At 40.5% G+C, this 19050-nt stretch overlaps 1 protein-coding gene across 1 annotated transcript in view; it reads left to right on the top strand.

The window, feature by feature from the left end:
- Nucleotides 1-19050, top strand: part of LOC147032765 (serine/threonine-protein kinase BRSK2-like) — a 242804-nt gene that overhangs the window by 143007 nt on the left and 80747 nt on the right. The window contains exons 8-10 of the mRNA XM_085850890.1: nt 5892-6056; nt 13434-13531; nt 16328-16478. Of these exons, the coding sequence (XP_085707016.1) occupies nt 5892-6056; nt 13434-13531; nt 16328-16478 (414 nt within the window). The remainder of the gene's footprint in view (nt 1-5891; nt 6057-13433; nt 13532-16327; nt 16479-19050) is intronic.

The following is a 19050-nucleotide window of genomic DNA, read 5'->3' as shown; positions in this document are numbered from 1 at the left end:
AGATATTTATAACATAAGGGCAAGGCAATGTGTGAGCCACATCGATATACATTGTTATTCACAGGTAGCAATTGACTTGGCAATATATTCTGAAATTTAACGAATAAATTACTCTCTTTGGAATACAATTTATCCCTAACATAGAACCCCATAGTCATAATATTGCTATTTGACTGTTAGAATGTCCAAACAGGAAGTGCAATTGATTTTCTTGACACGAAGCTATAGATTCAAAAAGCTGGATCAGCCATCAAGCCTTCATGAAAACTACTATTTCATTTTATCTTCCTTTGTAGAGGCCTGACCGGATCGCTCAGAGAGAGTCTATTTACATTTGAGTTGTCTGGTGTGGTTTATATTCTCGACCCAACTATAAAATGTCATCGTAATGCTTCACAGGCAAGCTGTTCCGATCAATGAGTATGCCGTGCTGTGCAGGGATGTTTAGCCAGGTGTTCCATCTGCCACATCTGTTAAAACTCCCACAGTATGTTTTCAAAAGAGCAGGCCATTTTGGGGAAGGAATGGGCAGGCATTGTGTGTCTGTGCAATGGTCAACTTCCAAATTCCTCCTCTAACCTCGAATGGAGAGAAGATGGACACCACCAGGTCGATTTGGGCATAGAAATGCCAGTGAGGTACTCCAATCAACATTTGAGGTCAGGGGTCAGACAGATGAGATTACATCCTTTTGAGTAATCCTGTCAGTTTTCTTTGTTAAAATGAGAAATCTTTGTAGTATCAGATCTTCCTAAATAAAATGACACCAACAAGTTGAATTTGGGAATTTGTCTCATTATTTGGAAGACATGGATGAGACCGTTTCATTTCTAATTTTTTGTTTTTTGGTGTGTGTGTGTGTGTGTGTGTGTGTGCGTGTGTGCGCGTGTGCGCGCGTGTGTGTGCGTGTGTGCGTGTGCGCGCGTGTGTGTGTGTGTGTGTGTGTGTGTGTGTGTGTGTGTGTGTATGTGTGTGTGTGTGTGTGTGTGTGTGTGTGTGTGTTTTGGTTGGGGGGGGAGGGAGAAGGAGGTGGGGGGTGGACCAGGAAGGGGACCTTAAGTTGGGATATTTCTGGCCTGCCTTGTTAGCTTACCTGGGACGTAGCTCCGGGGAGCTTATTTGATGGCCCGTCAGTCCATCCGTCCATCCACAAATACTTTCAACTTCTTCTCTGAAACTAAACATGCAATTTCGATGAAACTTTACCACAACGTTCAACACCTTGTATGTACCAAAGTCTGTTCATGGCATTAAAAATATTGGGCCCGAAGGTGCTCTACAGGGGTTGCCCCCCAAAATAGGTATTTGCTTTCTTCTCAGAAACTATACATGCACTTATGATGAAACTTGACGACAACCTATATAACCCATGATGTACCAAAGTTTGTCCACAGCTTAAAAAAATTGGGGTCTAAGGGGTTATACAGAGGGAGTTTACAGGGGGTGAGGTGGCTGCCCCCCAAATAGATATTTGCTTTCTTCTCAGAAAAGATGCACACAATTCTAAGGAAACTTGATTACAACCTTCATCACCCATGGTGTACCAAGGTTTGATCATGACATTAGGAAAATCGGGCTCGAAGGGAGTGTAAGAGGCGTTGACCCCCAAAATATGTATTTCCTTTCTTCTCTGAAACTACACATACAATTTCGATGAAACTTGATGACAACCTTCAACACCCATGATGTACCAAAGATTGTTCATGCCATCAAAAAATTCCAGGTCTAAGGGGGTGTACGGGGCGGTTGCCCCACAAAAGAGGTATTTGCTTTCTTCTCAGAAACTACACACACAATTCCGATGAAACTTGACCACGGCCTTCATCACCCGTGATGTACTAAAGTTTGTGCACAACATTAAAAAAATTGGGGTCGAAGGGATTCTACGTGGGGGTTTCCCCCCAAAATATGTATTTGCTTTCTTTTCTGAAACCACACTCACAATTTCGATGAAACTTGACAACAACCTTTATCACCCGTGATGTACCAAAGTTTGTTCATGGCATCAAAAAATCCATAGGCATTGACTTTCTTCTCCGTTACATATTTTGTGGATCATCCATGCCTACCAGTGGTTCCCTGGATATCTTATCCATCCACTACCAGATGAGCACCCAGGGGTATTGCCCCTATGTTTTTTTTTATGAAGCTGAGACACAACTATCTCCTATTCTCCTCACTTTCATTTAAAATATTATGTTATCAAAAGTGACTGGTAAGATGTTTTTTTTTTCCAGTGTCCATATCTTTTGTCCAGATCACAAATGTACTCATACACCAAAAGACTGTCTTCTTAGACTGTTAACACTGCTTTTCTGACTTGTTTCCATGAATTTTTCAACCATTCACCGAGATGATAAATTTGTCAGGGTAACTTCACAGGAAATTATTTCATGGGAATATAAACACAAATTTCAAAAGTAGTGAATTAATCAATCCCATCATTAACAAAGTTTTCACTTTCCTCTTAAAATTAAAATTTGTCAAAAAATTTCAGTCGCAGTATGTCGAGGACCTTCAACATTTCAGCAGCATAAGGCCTGGTGTTGGCTTATCAGTTAAAGTGGCAGGCTGGCCGAAGATCCTCGGATGTTGAGTTCAACGCCCTATCGGGCCATTGTATTAACACAAGGTAAGGTTGACTCGACCTATCATCCTTCTGAGGTCAGCAAAATGAGTACAAACGTTCTGTTAACAGGGACATTGCATCAGCAGCACAGCTGCACCCACAGAAAATGATACAGTCAAGCAGCCATAGGCTGCATCCAAAAACATAACTGAATAATTTCACAGCATATTAGGGACCTCCAATAACGATGAAGACTTAGCTGCCTCCTCAGAAATTACCAAGGGATCTTTTTTGCATCTATATTTGTGAGTGGATTGTTTAACCAAAATGTTATTGTTCTTTTAAATAAACAGGTCAGACCAACAAAACATTCACCCCTATGAACTAGCACTCGTCCAATCTGCATGAACTTATGCTATATGTTGCACTACCTTATGTTGTAATATGGCACGCCATCCTGCACTAACGGCCACCATGCTGTACTATATGTTATACTATTCTGAGACTGTTATGCTGCACAATGTGTACACTGCTGCTTATGCAGTTTCCAAGGCTCATATGGAAGAGCTGTTACACACCACACAAGTCACACAGTCATCTACAGATAGAGACAGCAGACAACACATCACCTCACACTTGGCATCAGACAAACACACCATTTACCTTGGGGTATGTTACTTCCCAGAACACACTGGAAGGCAGTGCCATCTTGTGATTGGGCTTTCCTCTTTTCAATCAGTAGGCCATTTTTAGGGAGACATCCCCCTCCCACGGGATTTGTCCATGCTCCTCTAAATAACTAGCCTTCTTTTTTTTAAGTCTTTGGCAAGACTCGGGCAAGGCTTGAATCGAATCGCTGACCTCACAGACTCAGAGAAGATGATCGAGCCACAACGCCACTTCATCTGAACAATCCAATACCACTGAGTCACGCTGCTATATCATGCTGCACTACGTGTAGCATGCTGCACTATGGGTAGCATGCTGCACTGTCCTGCATTGACTTGCAATATGTTGTACTCTCATATACGAGTACTTCCATGTGCCATACTCCATTAAAATACGCTATTCTGCATTATGCTATACGCTCTCACCTTGCGGGCTCAGTAGTGATACTCGTCGGTGGGGCGTTGATGTTTGAATGTTGATCTTCCCGATAAACCTTTTTTTATCCACTGCTCTCTATTAACATAATTTATGTTCCCAATATTATTCTTTATACTGTCCCACTGTCAACAGGAAGTTTCCTTCTTTAACCACTGTAAAACTGGTTTTGTATATGGAATGGTTTACCTCAATGAAGACTGAGGTGACAGGGAAGGTAACACTGACAGTGGGTCAGTGAGACACATGTGGACACAACAAGGGATGAACAAATATGAGGATGGAGAACAGAGAAAGGGACGACAAGGTGCAAATATATGGGGAGATGTCAGGGAGGGTTAATGAGGAGAGGAATCATCAGTTGGGGTGCACAACTTCCTCATTAGATGTTATTAGTTGCTTGTGTTAAATAATTGTCTCAAGGTGTGTATGTGTGTGTTTTTTTTGTTGTTTTTTTTGCAACACTCGACAGGCATTTATTTTCTTTCCAAAATATTCTGTATGTTCATTATTCCCATCTGAACCTATGTCTCATGATGCTGAGAGCTAAAGTACATAATATGCTGTGTTGGTTTTCAAAGTCTATATGCTGTGTTAGTTTGCCTTATGTGCCTTTGTGATTCATGTAAAAGTCATAATTGCCGATTAATATTTGCAATTTCTTTTTTCCTGTATGTATGTATGTATGTATGTGTATAGATATATATATATATTTATATATATATGTATATATATACCATAAGGCATAAAGCATGCAATTCCTTTCTTGTTGTTTTTAATAACATTCCTTTCCCTATCAATGCTTTGTTGACAGCAATCAATGCGGTTTCATTTGACTGATTAATTTACATATCCATGTTTCTTAATTTTTACATTGTCTATTTATATTTAATGCTCATGTATTAATTGCCCCCATTGGACTTCGTCCGAAACGGGGGGCAAATGGATTTGGTCTCGATTTTCGTGTCTGTACGTGCGTGCATGCGTGCGTCCGCAACCACATCTCAGACATATATGGACTGATTTTATTCATACTTGGCAAAAAGACCAATGCCAATGATGTACAAATGGTGTACAAAAACACCATCTGATGCCAATGGTGTACAAATGCACATCTTTTTCTTTCGTGATGCAATCAAAGATAACCAACAAGCAGCCATTTTAGTTGTATTTTGTACACATCCTCAAAACACTCAATTTTGTACACATCCTCAACCATTTATTGGACAAGCATTTACCAATCTTGTTAAACTTGGTACACAGATACTGAATGATGGCTTACATATGTATGTCATTTTTTTCGAGATCAGATCCAAGATGACCGACTGGCGGTCATTTTGTTACTTAAATGTGTCCCCAACCATTTCTCAGACATGCATGGTCCAATTTTGTTCAAACTTCGCACAAGCACAGTAATTGATGGCATACACATGCACCTCACTTTATTTTGTGATTTTATCAAAGATGGCCGACTGGTTGACTGGCAGCCATTTTTGTTGCAATTAATATGGGCTCGCCCTTCAACTCCTTACAACAAAATTACTAAAACTATGATGATATTTATTTCTTTTTTCCTTGTATAAAAGGCTTTATATTTTCCTATATTTAAAGGCTATATCACATGCAGGTCAAGGACATTCAGGAAAGTCAAAGTATATTTTTACATGAATTATAAGGACATTGATAGACAGTGAATAAAACACAGCAATATGGGATTTGATTGTGAGATCCCAGCAGCATGAACAAAGTGCTTAGATTTGAACAACAAACAGGCCAACCTGAATTATTTCTTTGTTTATTGTTTCCTTTTCTTCAAGGATTCCTGGGATGTCAGTAATATTCAATTTGATTTCCCAACTTGTTGTTTTAACTTCTTAATTAAATGTGGTGCATGTGTTGCAAATGGGAAAAATTGCTGTTGTATATGCATAAAAATACAACATGGCAATGCCAGGAATAGAACCAAGAGATTATGCCTTTGAACAGAATCCCTGAAGGCAATTAGTGTTGACCTCAAGGTCAATGAACTAATGTATCATACATGAATGACCCAATGATGACATGAAATCCAGAATTAATTTTGCCTGATGTATCCAACACAAGTGGATTAAGCATTTTCAGTGTCCAACACCACATCTTGTTAATGGTGATGTCTCTGTTTCTTCTCCTCATATGCTTTTTCATTTTCTCATTTTCTTTTCTATTTACACTTCCCCAGAGGGGCAAGAAGTGAACCTGAACCAGAGCAACCAGAACCACGAAAGGTTTCTCTGCAGCCTATTCCAGGTGTGGAGGACATTGATCCCGATGTCCTTGAGTCTATGCACTCATTGGGATGCTTCCAAGACAAGGGAAGACTCATCCAGGAACTGCTGTCAGAAGAGTGAGCACTTCATATCAAACCTGAAGCAAACCGTATCACTTCACTTTACAACTCTAATGATATTGTGTTAAGTCTAACCTTCACGTCTCCTTTTCACAATCTCCACTCAAAACAACATGATATGATCTTACTTTGTACAGTTGACACCCAGAGATACTTTTCAGACACCTTTTGAATTTGAAAAAAATTGAAATACATGGAGCAGGAATTTATTTTTCATTCTTCCTTATTTTGGTTTAAGTTGGGGTTATCACTTTTGTTATATAGTGTACACCATTTATAGTCCGTGTTTATACATTTTTGCTTCTTTAAGTACATTAGGCTCCAATACAAGTTTCTAGGAACTCAATTAAATGATGGAAATGCAAACATGAAATTTAACACAATAATTTAACTCAAACAGCACTCGGTAGAGCGTATATCTCCACCAGGCTGAACAGTTTATGTTTTGTATTCCATTGATAGGACGGATCTGCATCCGGACCTAAAACAAAATCAAATCTGCTTACTCCTGTCACCTATCCACCTCATCCACCAAGTTTCGTCCGAATCCGTCCACAACTTTTTGAGATTTCGTGCTATATTGCTTCGCAGAATCCAAGTTTCATATCATTTTTTGTTCGATTTCTCAATGGTGAAGAATCGCTTTAAAAATTCTGGTATCTGGATCCAGATCCTCACCAAAATCGAATCAATTCATCCTTGTCACACACACACATTTCCACCAATTTTCGTCTGAATCCGTCCATAACTTTTTGAGATATCCTGTTCAGACAGATTGACTGACAGACAGTGGTGAAAACATAACCTCCATGCACCTTCGGTGGCAGAGGTAAAAAAAAAAACAAGATTTGTTTACCTGCAAAAAATGATGCCGAGAAATTGATGGAAATTGAGATCAAGCTGTTAAAGAGGATAGCGATTGATTTATATCTCTAAGGGGTAAACCTATTAGTGGTTGAGCATCATGCATCCAAGCAATGATTGGCAGATATTTTCGTACCCAAGAGATGATGGGCTGATCTTTTATCAACCATGTCATATTTTGCTCTTCTTTCCTCTCTCTGTTTGGAAAAAAGAAAACCCAAATACTGTGGCTTATACTTCTTGCTTTAAGGTGGAAATATTGCAGTTGATGATGATGTGTATTTTGGTATGCTATGCAATTTCTGTATGTTAGGGTTCAGGATAGGGCTTGGACTTAAAGATCAGAGCTGCTGTGCTGAAGTCATCATAACAGGCAATCATTGTTTAGGTGACAGCCAGGCTCAAATGACTTGTTATATGGAGCATAGCCATGATAGAGGACTGAACTACACCCACTACCTGTCCAATGATAAAGATTCGATGAATTGGTTTCTGCATTTTCAACACAGGTTATTGTAGTCAGTAGCCATATGGAATCTGCTCTAAAAATGTGATTAATTCACCGATTAAGCAGATTCCATAAGTTCTACTTGACAATAGTGTGATGTGTTGAAACTGAAGACACTGATTTGACAAATCTAGGCCACTATAAAGGCCTGCTCCATGAGGGAACAACTTGGGGTGGGGGAGGGGGGTCTGGGATGGGGAGTATTCTGGTCGAGCAAATTTATTTTGTGCCTTGGCTAGAAATACCCCCATTCAACCAGCAGGGGGCTGTAAGCCATGTAGACTGTGCCACATGCACAGGTGAAAATCGCAAGTCGTCTGCTGACCCTCGAGGGGGTTGGTGGTATTTTTTGTCCACGACTGACCCTGGGTACCCTGAGCACAAAGGCAAAATTTGGAGGTCAGCCAAGCCTATTTTGATTCTTTTAAGTGCAAACATATCCACATACAGAGAATTACTATATTTTTGAATTTTCGTTTATTTGTGATGGGAACCATGTACGTTTTAACCTCCATCACAGTGTCTCTGACCCTTGGTGATGTCAACTCATTACCATTCTCCAAAACTGCTTGATCTCCATCTGCATTGGATTAATCGGTATAAATTTTTGTAATTAATTATTTTTCAGGTAAACTACCTAATGTCTTTTTTCATTTTCTTGTGCTAAGTTTCATGTTTGTATGTTATTCTTCAATCATTATTAGTTACTGGAAACTTTGAATTGATTTCTCACCCATTTGAATGTAGAATGAAGTAGCATAAGCAAATAGACATGGGTTTTAATGTTGTGGTGTATGTCATACAATATAATATATAGTTCCAAATAAGATGAAGCAGCGCAATTCGAATTTATGCCATTATTCTCTGCAGCGCATTATTCTGTTCAAATTTCTGGATTCTCCTCTTCAAGTTGCTGGAATATCAAAGTAATGGGTATAATTGAAATGGAGAGATTCCATTGTATCAATCTCACTTGGCCATTAAATTGCAGCAAAAAGTTTCTCTCACATATCTTTATTACCCATAGCCTTGATTCCCAACAGTACAAAGTCATTTTCTGGAGAAATTGACTGACGCAATGTATAAATTGTCTTCAATTGAGGATTAAGGAAACCACACACAGTAAAAGATGTTTCTGTGAAGCTAACCCATGTTACATTTCAACCAATGGTCCACTACAGTTACTTTGATGCTACGTTCATGAAATTTGTTTTAATCAATTGATTGTTTGATTTAGTTTTATCAAAGATTTTAGATGGTTATGCATCTGATGTGGACTAACAGGATAGCTCAGAGGTGATGTACTTTCCATTGAGTTATCTAGTATGATCGTGATCCTCATTTGAATAGGATTAAGAGTAAACTCTTGTGGTTGCTTTCCTGCCAATGTTTCATGTCTTTGGTTGTGCCGTCCTTTCAGAGAGTACTATACTATAAATCTACTATATAATTAAGCTGACTGTGATGCTTGCAACCACTTATTTTTTTATTTTTTTTGGACGTTCAAGATCAAAAGTCGACTTTCAAAAAGAGGTCATTGTTTACTGGTACTCTGGGGGAAATTCAAAATCCCTGCCTTGGTCTTCCACTGTGAAGGCAATGGTGAACCATCAAGAGTATTCTAGGCCCAGGAAGTTGATTTGGCAGTGGCTATTGTTCTTTCAGAAAAATGTTAGTTCTTCAACAGAATATTATTTTGTATGCAGTATGTAGCTGCTGGTTGCATCACTGTTGGAAGCACTGCTGTGCCACTAATGCAGTGCCCCTCTAAATCTAGTAAGGTGGGACTCATTATGCCCTCAGAAGGATGACAGGCTGAGTCAACCCACTTGGTGTTATTTAATGGGATGGGAGCTCAAACTCAAGACCCTAACATCTTAGGACAGCCACAATTAAAGCAACAACTGGCTTTCTTAGATGGAATGTACATAATCTACTATAAATTGATGAGGTGTGTGTGTGATGGTTTTTTTGTGGAGTTCTCATGGAGCTTTCTTATGTGGAATGTGATGCATCACAATGATCGTCATGGTCTTCCAAGTTGATTATGTTAATTAACAATGAGAAAGCCGGAATAATTCCCATGTTTTAAATGTGTGGAGAGCAGCTTAATCGGTCCTTCTGCAGCATGGCATTCTAATTACAAAATCAACAACAAAAACAGTGCTAACATTGTAACAAACCATATATTAATTAATACATACTAACAATATTAACAATAATAATAATGGTAGTATCATTTGGCAATAATAATAATATCAAACGTATAATCCCCGCCCTGGTCCAAACTCATCTGGGCTTACTGAAAAGGTAAGCTAATGCTCAAAGCAGTACGGCAGGCAGAGGCAGGTATGCTACAAGGCCGTGAAAACCAATAAAAATTTGGTTCAATGGACCAACGGGCCCACTGGTATACATAAAACAATCCAGTTTGACAAAAGTTCAGACTCAAAAAAAGGTAAACCGTGTCACCTGCATGCTTTCCCACAAAAAGCCAGGACTGTGCTGAAGCCATCATACTGTGTGCTGCCAACAGCATCTTGTCAAGCTTTTACTTGTGCACATTCCGCCATTGCTATTAATTTGTCACCTGTCACAGCCACCCGCTCTCCTCAAGTGCCTCATTTGTCTCAGCCCAAAATGACTCGTCACGTTATTTCTGTTATTATTCTCCACTGATGCCTGCTCAAAGACCGGCCACAACATCATGTTACAATTATACAGGGAGGCATTAAGAGTAGGGAGGTATGGCTGATTTCAGACATTGAAAGGGGCTTCTCGCTTGAAGCCATTTTCCAAATCACTCGGTGACCGAATCTTATGCTTATTTCAACCAAATCGAATAATGTTCACATTATCATACGTGGCAATCCTTTCAAGATCTCGATTTTTATTTACAGCTGCACAGTGCTCGAGGAATACTAACACGTAATCTTAAATTAAGGAAAGCCTCTTCTCAAAAACTCAAATGTGTAATCATTCATAAATAAAGTAAAAAGGTGCATTATTTATATCGTGGGACAAAAATGAATAAGCATGATATTAAAGGTGATGTTACCAATCTTTGCAAACAGAAAGGTCATTTATTATTTACTTATTTTGTGAATGCTTATCTAACTGTGATTGAGTTCCGAACATATTTTGTGAGTTGAATCCTTATCGGGGGCACAGCCATGCCCCAGTGGGAGGTTGAAGGCATGTCAATGATCCAAGTTAACTCAGGATTTTTTCCAGTGTATGTCTGGTACACATTTATTTACCTTTTTCATAATGAACAATGCGATCTTTTAACTTTAACAAGTAATTACTAGCAGATGAGACAATTGGCTTTATACACCCTCCAAAATGATGATGCACTCGGTTATGAACACCCTGCCTGTGGACCACCAGGATTATAATTAGTAGTCAGATCCCATCCCATCAAGAATAGCTCAATATTAGCTGTGCTTCCTTAAATTAAAGCCTTCCTTAAATCCCTTAAATCCTTAAATTAAAGCCCCACTATACACGTACAACCACAACATTGTGTTTTCAATATACACGCCTAGATTTCCACTGAACGGTAAGGAAGCACAGCTGACTGTGGCAGTTACTTCCAATGATTAGCTGCAGCTGTACCTGTAGATCCTTAGAGAAGCCATGACTCTTGCATTAACAATTCCATCACTCCAAACATGCTGTTGCACTGTACGTTTGTGTAGTGTGGACATTGGGAGCTCTGGGGACCTAATGCATCTCATACTTAATACTGCACATGACCTCAGTAACCCTGACAAAGTTGTAGGTGAAAGGTTAGGGCTGTTATTTGGAATTCTGACAGGGTACTGGTACACAATGACTTACTCTTGTAAAAGACACCTTTGACATCTGCCAAAATGTGCTGGCAGACCTGACATAACACCTGTCCGAACGAAAGCACATTCAGTGGTGTCACGCCCTACGTGCAATGTGGCAGGATGACAGATTATGATCAGGTAGGGAATGAAATCCAGATTATATATCTGCAGATTACACGGCTACACACCTACACTACCTCTGTTTTAAATGGTTCCTGCAAGGAAATTGTGCAGATACTTTTCCACACTTGATATATCTGATGTAATCATTGCTGTGCCGCCTTTGCAAAGCTGCTTTGGCCTTTGCAATTATTCCTAGAGTAGTTTCAAGTAACCTTGTAAATCAATATAAAACAACGTTTTAATAATTAGTATGTGGTTTTCTTTCGTTTGGTTCCTACCTCCAAATCCCCTTCTGCAAACGCCTTCATGACCTCAGAACCTCATGCAGTGCATTTCTTGGAAAAAAGTGTCATTCATCAGGAGTAGGATGGTGAGGAAAAGATGAGTAGTCATGAAAGAAGGGAAAGAGAGTGAAGAGGGTTTATATTGAGTGAGAAAACATTTTGTGGGAGTAAAGTGAGTGTAGGATATTCGATATGGGAGAGTGGGATGATACACGGGATAGTGGGGAAGGAATGAAGTTAAATTGGGCAAGCCTGAAAAAAAAATCACTCTTGCCAATTGCAAAGAACTCTTCATGTGCTGCTTTGTATTGTGATAAGGTAGCACCATTTATTTATCTTGATTGTAAAAATAATTTGGCAAGTTTTTTTTTTTTTAATCCCTCTCGACCTGAACCGTATTAAGAAAACATAAGTTGTACGTGTCACGTCATGTGACACTTATTTTTCCTTTTGTACAAAGATCGAGGCTCATGGAAGAGGTGAATGAGAGGAGTGACACTGGCACAGCAATATAGCTGACAGACAAGGGAGGATCAAGAAATGGGGAAGAAATGAACACATATCCGCAGCATAAATAGGGGCGTACGCCAATAGACAGGATCACGGTACTGAGTGGGTTGAGGAGACAAGGAACTTTTCAGCAGACAGAAAAAGCTGACAAACAGACTAAATTTTTGGAAAGTGCAGATGCTCAGGTGAGTAGAGTCAGTGAGAATTTAAAAAAAGAGAGTGACTAGAAATATGGGATAACTGCTGACAATTTTAAGAGTGGAGAGAAGTATGAGATACTCGATGTTTTAAGAGTCAAAAGAAGATGTGGGGAGAGGGGAGGTGAGCAGTTGGCCTGGACTTGTAGAGGGTAGGAAGGTTTGAGTTGCGAGCTGAGTGAGTGTGGACTAGTCAGAAATGAGGAACAAATCATCGAAAAGGCAGGTGGGGGGAGAGGAGAGGACCATAAATGAGTTGATAGAAAACTTCTAGGCCGCCAAACTGTGCATAGTAAGAGAGGAGCAAGCCTTAGACCTGAACCTCCTGTTGGTTAACTCCCATTAGCCTTGGAGCCTTGGATTGCACCGATTTCAGTGGCACAAGGTAAGATCTGGCAGAGCCAGCCCATAAGGGAACATGCATACTCGATGACACTGCATATGAAGGCTTTGTACAGTGCTGAGAGCTGAGAGAGACCAAAGAATGACAGCTCTTCAAAGGATTCCAAAGTGCCATGGAGGCCAACTTGTACATATGATTGGCCCAGGAAAGGTCAGAGCATATTGTTCGTCCAAGGAAGATTTTTTTCCCAATTCTGCAGAAAAGGATGCAGCTGCAGCCGACCTGCAATAGTTGGTTTGAGAGACTTTGCAGCACATTGCAGAGTCATCTGCAAAGTGATATGCAGGGTGTTTCAAAGAGGCCAAATACAAAGGCTTTTTGACAGGCAAACTCAATATGAGTTTGGGACAGTCAGGTTCACGCAGCCACTTTGGACTTGCAGGTTGTCGTGAAAAACAAACATATACAGGCTGGATGTGCTTTGTACTGAAATGTGTTAGGATGTTGATTTTAGAACTAATATTAGACTTTTTCCTGGTCTTGTAACTTATAGACTTGTTATAATCCCACCAAAATGTAAAATAAAGGTCCAATTATTCCTTCTCTTTTAGTTTTTCTCTTCAACCCTCCTAACTAAAGCCATTTGTTCTTGTCGTTACTCCGCTCAATCACAACTTTCGTTGTCGTTTTATTCCAATCAATGAAACAGACAGACGCAAGAGAAGATGATCTACTTCCTTCTACTGGACAGGAAAGAGCGGTATCCAAGCCATGAAGATGAGAACCTGCCACCAAGAAATGATGTTGGTACGTTATCCAATGGACCCAGACAGTTAATTTTCTGGTTCCCCGAAGACGTATGCATTTTAAGCCAAACAATTTACTCAACAATCTCCCTATGTTATTAACCTCTACAGATCTCTTCGCTGGTTTGTGATCGATTTTGAACAAGGGTTTCCCCTATTTAAACTCATATAGTTATTGAGCAAATGAATGTTCCACCAGGATCGGGTGACAAATTTGGCGAACTGACTGCATCATTACTAAGGGTGTGCTGCTAATGCAGAGGTGTCCTTGCATTTTAGAGCAACAATTTGGAATTTGGCCATATTCGTCATCATTTATATGCTGCATGTGGCTGGGTATTAGCATATGTTTCAGGGGTACGACGGTACTGCCGATGCATTACCTCTATAGTTTAGTGCAGGAATTTGGAATTTTGTTTAGGGTACTGACAATAGCTCCCCGACTCTTCACAGAGGCCACCGTGGGATTTTTAACATCCACCAACTAATGCTGGCAGATGGAACGTCCAGTTTAACCTCCATCCAAGAGATTGCACATGCATTGATGCCTTACCCTGCCTTGTGAAACATCAGGATGACAGTTTCTAACTGGGAAGTGATTCGAACACAGGCTCGACATGTCTCTGGGTTAACCTGCCAACCCTGAAATTGGCCATGACAATCATGTCCTCTTTGAAAAAGACAATGCGTGATCTTGAACGTGTACCAGCAACCACTTCTGGAATATGGGACCAAGCTTCACGTCACATCCACAGGATGGTGCAATGCCCTGCTTGGGAAACACCAGGGTGACAGTTTATAGTTGAGCCGAGAATTGAACACAGGCAAAATATCTTTAGCTTTTGCCACACTCTTTTCCCACAAATAAATCACAGTGACTGTGTTACCTGAGCTACCCTGTTGACCCTTATTCGTTAATATTCAGTGCTGCATTTTGTTAAATCCACTCACGGGCAGTAATTATATTCAATGATTCTGGGAACTTGTTTGATTTTGTGGTCTTTTCTTCTTTTCCTTATTTCTTCCAAAACTTTCTTTCCTCTATCAACCTCCTCTTCCTGTTTCTACCTTCTACTTTTTGCTTCTATCTCTTCGTCAGCGAGTTTTGCTTCCCTAGTTGTCGTGTTGCCTCGGAATTGTATCGCTGTCAGGCTGGCTAATTACATTTGTCTTGCATCGACCAGTTTTGTCTTGTTGAAATCAAAAATGGTGTTGCTCGACTTGAATTTTTACACTTCCGTGTCAACACATCATCCTCACCAAGACTGGTGGTTTTGGAATTGGCCCGTGATGATACCTACCTATGTTTATTTATGTGTAATCTCTTACTTTAAAGCAGAAAGTCACAGGGAATTTTTGCCCTTACTTGTGCTATGTCAGCATCTCTCTCTCTCTCTCTCTCTCTCTCTCTCTCTCTCTCTCTCTCTCTCTCTCTCTCTCTCTCTCTCTCTCTCTCTATCTCTATCTCTATCTCTATCTCTATCTCTATCTCTATCTCTATCTCTATCTCTATCTCTATCTCTATCTCTATCTCTATCTCTATCTCTATCTCTATCTCTATCTCTATCTCTATCTCTATCTCTATCTCTATCTCTATCTCTATCTCTATCTCTATCTCTATCTCTCTCGCTCTCTATCTCTATTGGGTTCGCTATATATGCTAGATATCCCTTATTGTCGGGTTTTCCGTGTGTGTGTGTGTGTGTGTGTGTGTGTGTGTGTGTGTGTGTGTGTGTGTGTGTGTGTGTGTGTGTGTGTGTGTGTGTGTGTGTGTGTCTGCAAAGCGAGGCTCCACAGCACGAACCAGCGAACCGATTTCGATGAAACTTTGCCAACATGTGCAATATGTGCTAGGAATGTGTGCATTTCAATTTCGTTTCCGAGCAACCACCCGTTGCTGTGCAGCGGCCGAAAAACCGCGTACAGTATTTTCAATACTTGTCCTTCAGTTTTGAATGTAGAGAAATGAGACTTCGGAATTAAACACTTCAAGATATTGAGAAAATTTTACTTGAGCCGATTTTTGATTGAGGTATTATTTTTCAAATGGTAGTCCTTCAAAAATCGGGTGTCTATTTACCGTCATTTTTTATGAGGGGCTTAGGAAAGTGGGCGGAGCTTAAGGAAAGTGGACGTGTTTGATGAAAAGTGGGAGTGGTGTAGGAAAGTGGGAGTGGCGTAGGAAAGTGGGAGTGGCTGATGGAAAGTAGGCGTGGCTTATGAAAAATATTGTGTGGCTCAGGAGGTGTGGTCAAACAAGAGCATTGAGAGAAGTTTATCGGGTTTTCCGTGTGTGTGTGTGTGTGTGTGTGTGTGTGTGTGTGTGTGTGTGTGTGTGTGTGTGTGTGTGTGTGTGTGTGTGTGTGTGTGTGTGTGTGTGTGTGTGTGTGTGTGTGTGTGTGTGTGTCTGCCTGCCTGCAACGCGAGGCTCCGCAGCACAAACCAGCAAACCGATTATTTTTCAAATGGTAGTCCTTCAAAAATAGGGTGTCCATTTACCGTCATTTTTTATGAGGAGTGCCAGTTGGCAAAATATGCAATAGGAAAAATCTTGCCAGGCAGAGGAACAACTGTATGTGAACCAATACGTCTTGGCAATGAATCTTCGTCGGTGGATCAGTCAGAATGAAAATCATAGTATCCAGCGCTTCGATCCTGGCGAATCCCTCGTCGCCTACCAGCTTGTCTCTATCTCTATCTCTATCATCTATCTCTTTCTCAATTCTTCGTGTTTTTCCATCTTTTTGCTGAAGCATTATCCTTTCATGCTTCATTTTCATTTTCTTACTCTTCCCAGATCCTCCCAGGAAAAGGGTCGACTCCCCTCTGCTGCATCGGCATGGAAAATGGCGACCGGAGCAGAAGTCTATGGAAATGTTGAGCTCCAGTGAGGGTGGCTCTCCAGTCACAGCGCGGCGTGCCCTGGAGATGGCACAGCACAGTCAAAGGTGAGCATATTGCTCCACATCGCACAACATTATTTACATGCACACAATTCTGCTTCATCCCACACTGCTTGTCCCTTTGTGTTGCAGCCTCTTGTCCCTGTCACCCGATGTTGTTCTGGAGAATTTTGATATTTTATCCTACCCCACTGTGCTATGCTCTTCTCTGTCCCTGTGGCGCATACACCATTGTCACATTGATTGTTCAACATTTTGCTGTTTCTTTCACTTTGTGCTACAACAATACCTTTTCTTCCATCAAACAAACATCTCACTAATTTATACAAAGCAAATCGAGAATATTTATCTGCAATCATATACTTTTAGGTTATTCTCTGAAATAAGCTCATACAGTTGGTCCCGGTGTCCGGTCGTCCGTACGTACGCCGTTAACATTTGACTAAAACTTCTCCTCACAAACTACCCAACTGATATGTCCCAAATTTGGTACTATGCATCAGGACAGCAAGGGCTCATGGGCTTGGGCTCCCTATCTGGATGTGCCACCTATAAACAGGGTTAAAGGAGGGTTTTGCCCCAAATATAGGTATTTTATTCAAAAATCTTCTTCTCAGAAACTGCCAAACTGATCCAGACCAAACTCACCATGAGGCATCGGGACCATGCCTAACATTAAGTTGTGATTCTCATGACCGGATCTCCCCCAGAACAGAGGCCACAGCCTACCCCCTCCCCCCCCCAATCCCTCATATTCACTCAAACGTTTTCCCCACAAACTACATGACTGATATCAACCAAATTTGGGATGATGCATCAGAACAGTAAGGTCTCATGAGGTTGTGCTCCCCATCCATATCCACCCTCTACAAGAGGCTGAAAAGGAGGGTGGTTGCCTTAAATTCAGGTGATTTATTTAAAAAATATTTTCAGAAACTGATGGCCAGATGCAGACCAAACTTTTCATGAAACATAAGGACCATGCTGTTAACTTAAGTTGTGCTCCCCATGGCCGTACTGCTTCAGAAAGGGGAGGGGGCATAGACCCTTCCCCCTAATCCCTCATTTTCACTCTGCCTGTTGGGGAAATAACCATCAGTGCCCCATGGGCTGTTTTTGTCTAAGAAATTACAAATTATCCAAAACTTTGTTGCCAGAATGTGCTCATAAATCCCAGGTAAAGAAATCTTGTGTTTTGAAAGTTTTTGAAAAGATTCCTGGCTAAAAACATGGCTGACTACGCTTGTCATGATGGGTTTGAGGTCCTATACATGCTAAACATGGGGCAACAAAACTCATGCGTAGGCCAGAGATATAATGAAAAAACGTTTTCTTATTACACTATCCCATTTGTATTTATATGGCAGGATGTTTTTTTTTTAATAAACAACGCATAGCAAGCTTTGTGTATGAAGCTATTTAATATCTTGTACAACCTTTTTGTGCCATAATAACAGCTTATTCGACCATTAATGGGACATTTGCTCCAAGGTTTTTATATTTATATATTTAAGTTTTGAATAGGATTCTCCTCCATCCATCACTTGCAAATCCCCCCAAAAATATTAACAAATTTCATGTTCATAATTATGAAGCACGTAATTGGTACGGCAAAACCTTGGCATCAACAATGAGACCTTGGCATCAACGATGAGCAATGTGTTTCTGCGATTGTCCTTCCACACAATCTGTGACCACATTCTGAGACACTTTTAGGATACCCATTCATTGCACCATCAGGACTGCCAGGATGGCCTAGACCTAGAGGTACGCACACTTAGTTTGAATACTGACCCAACTATAAACTATCATCCCAGTGTTTCACATGCAGGGTGATTCATCAATCTGTGTGCTGTCCCTCAGATGGACATTGCATGGGAATCCTGTCTCCCAGCATTAGTTGGTGGACATTAAATATCCCACAGTGTCCTTTGTGAAGAGTAGACTCGCTATCACTGCCACCCTGAACAAATTCTAAATTCCAAAATCCTGCGTTAACCTTGATAGAGAGGGCATTGCATCAGTGGCACAACCATGTCCTCAGCAATGACACTTCCACGCTGCCTTGTACTGCATACAAATGAACGAATGATCGCATCGTCCATATAACACCACACATTAGGTACATTGATAAAAGTCATTTGTGAGTAACAGTGCTCTTTCCCTGGTATTTCATTGAAAGCAAGGCTTGGTGATCTGTATTGGTAGCTGCCTGACATTCAAATGACTGCCCAATTTTGTTCTTCACATCATGGAGATTTTATGTCAAAATTGCAATGTTTGTGTCTTCTAACTTTCCATCACATGGTTCTCTTCCCATCTCATTCATAGTCAGATCGATAGTGCCTGTCGTCTTCTGCTTCAGACTTTCCCCACAGTTGATTTTGTGCATAATTCGGTCTTCGACTCTTAATACAGGTGGCCACTCCATGACAGTTGATTGTCATTTCTCGTTACAATTCCGTCAACTCCTTCCTCCAGCTGGAATATCATCATGATATGAAACTGAGTAATGAGTTCTCTTTTTATTTATTGTGTATGTCGATGATATTCACAGTTATGCAAATCAGATGCATGTCTGGTCAATTCTTTCAACTGAATAAGGGCGTCTCATGAA

Source organism: Eptatretus burgeri, chromosome 2, assembly GCF_056783735.1.
Source record: "Eptatretus burgeri isolate ZD-2024b chromosome 2, Ebu_testis_v1, whole genome shotgun sequence".
In the NCBI taxonomy this organism is placed as follows: Eukaryota; Metazoa; Chordata; class Myxini; order Myxiniformes; family Myxinidae; genus Eptatretus; species Eptatretus burgeri.
The sequence above is the reverse complement of the archived record's forward strand: the minus strand, read 5'-3'. Positions and strand labels throughout refer to the sequence as shown.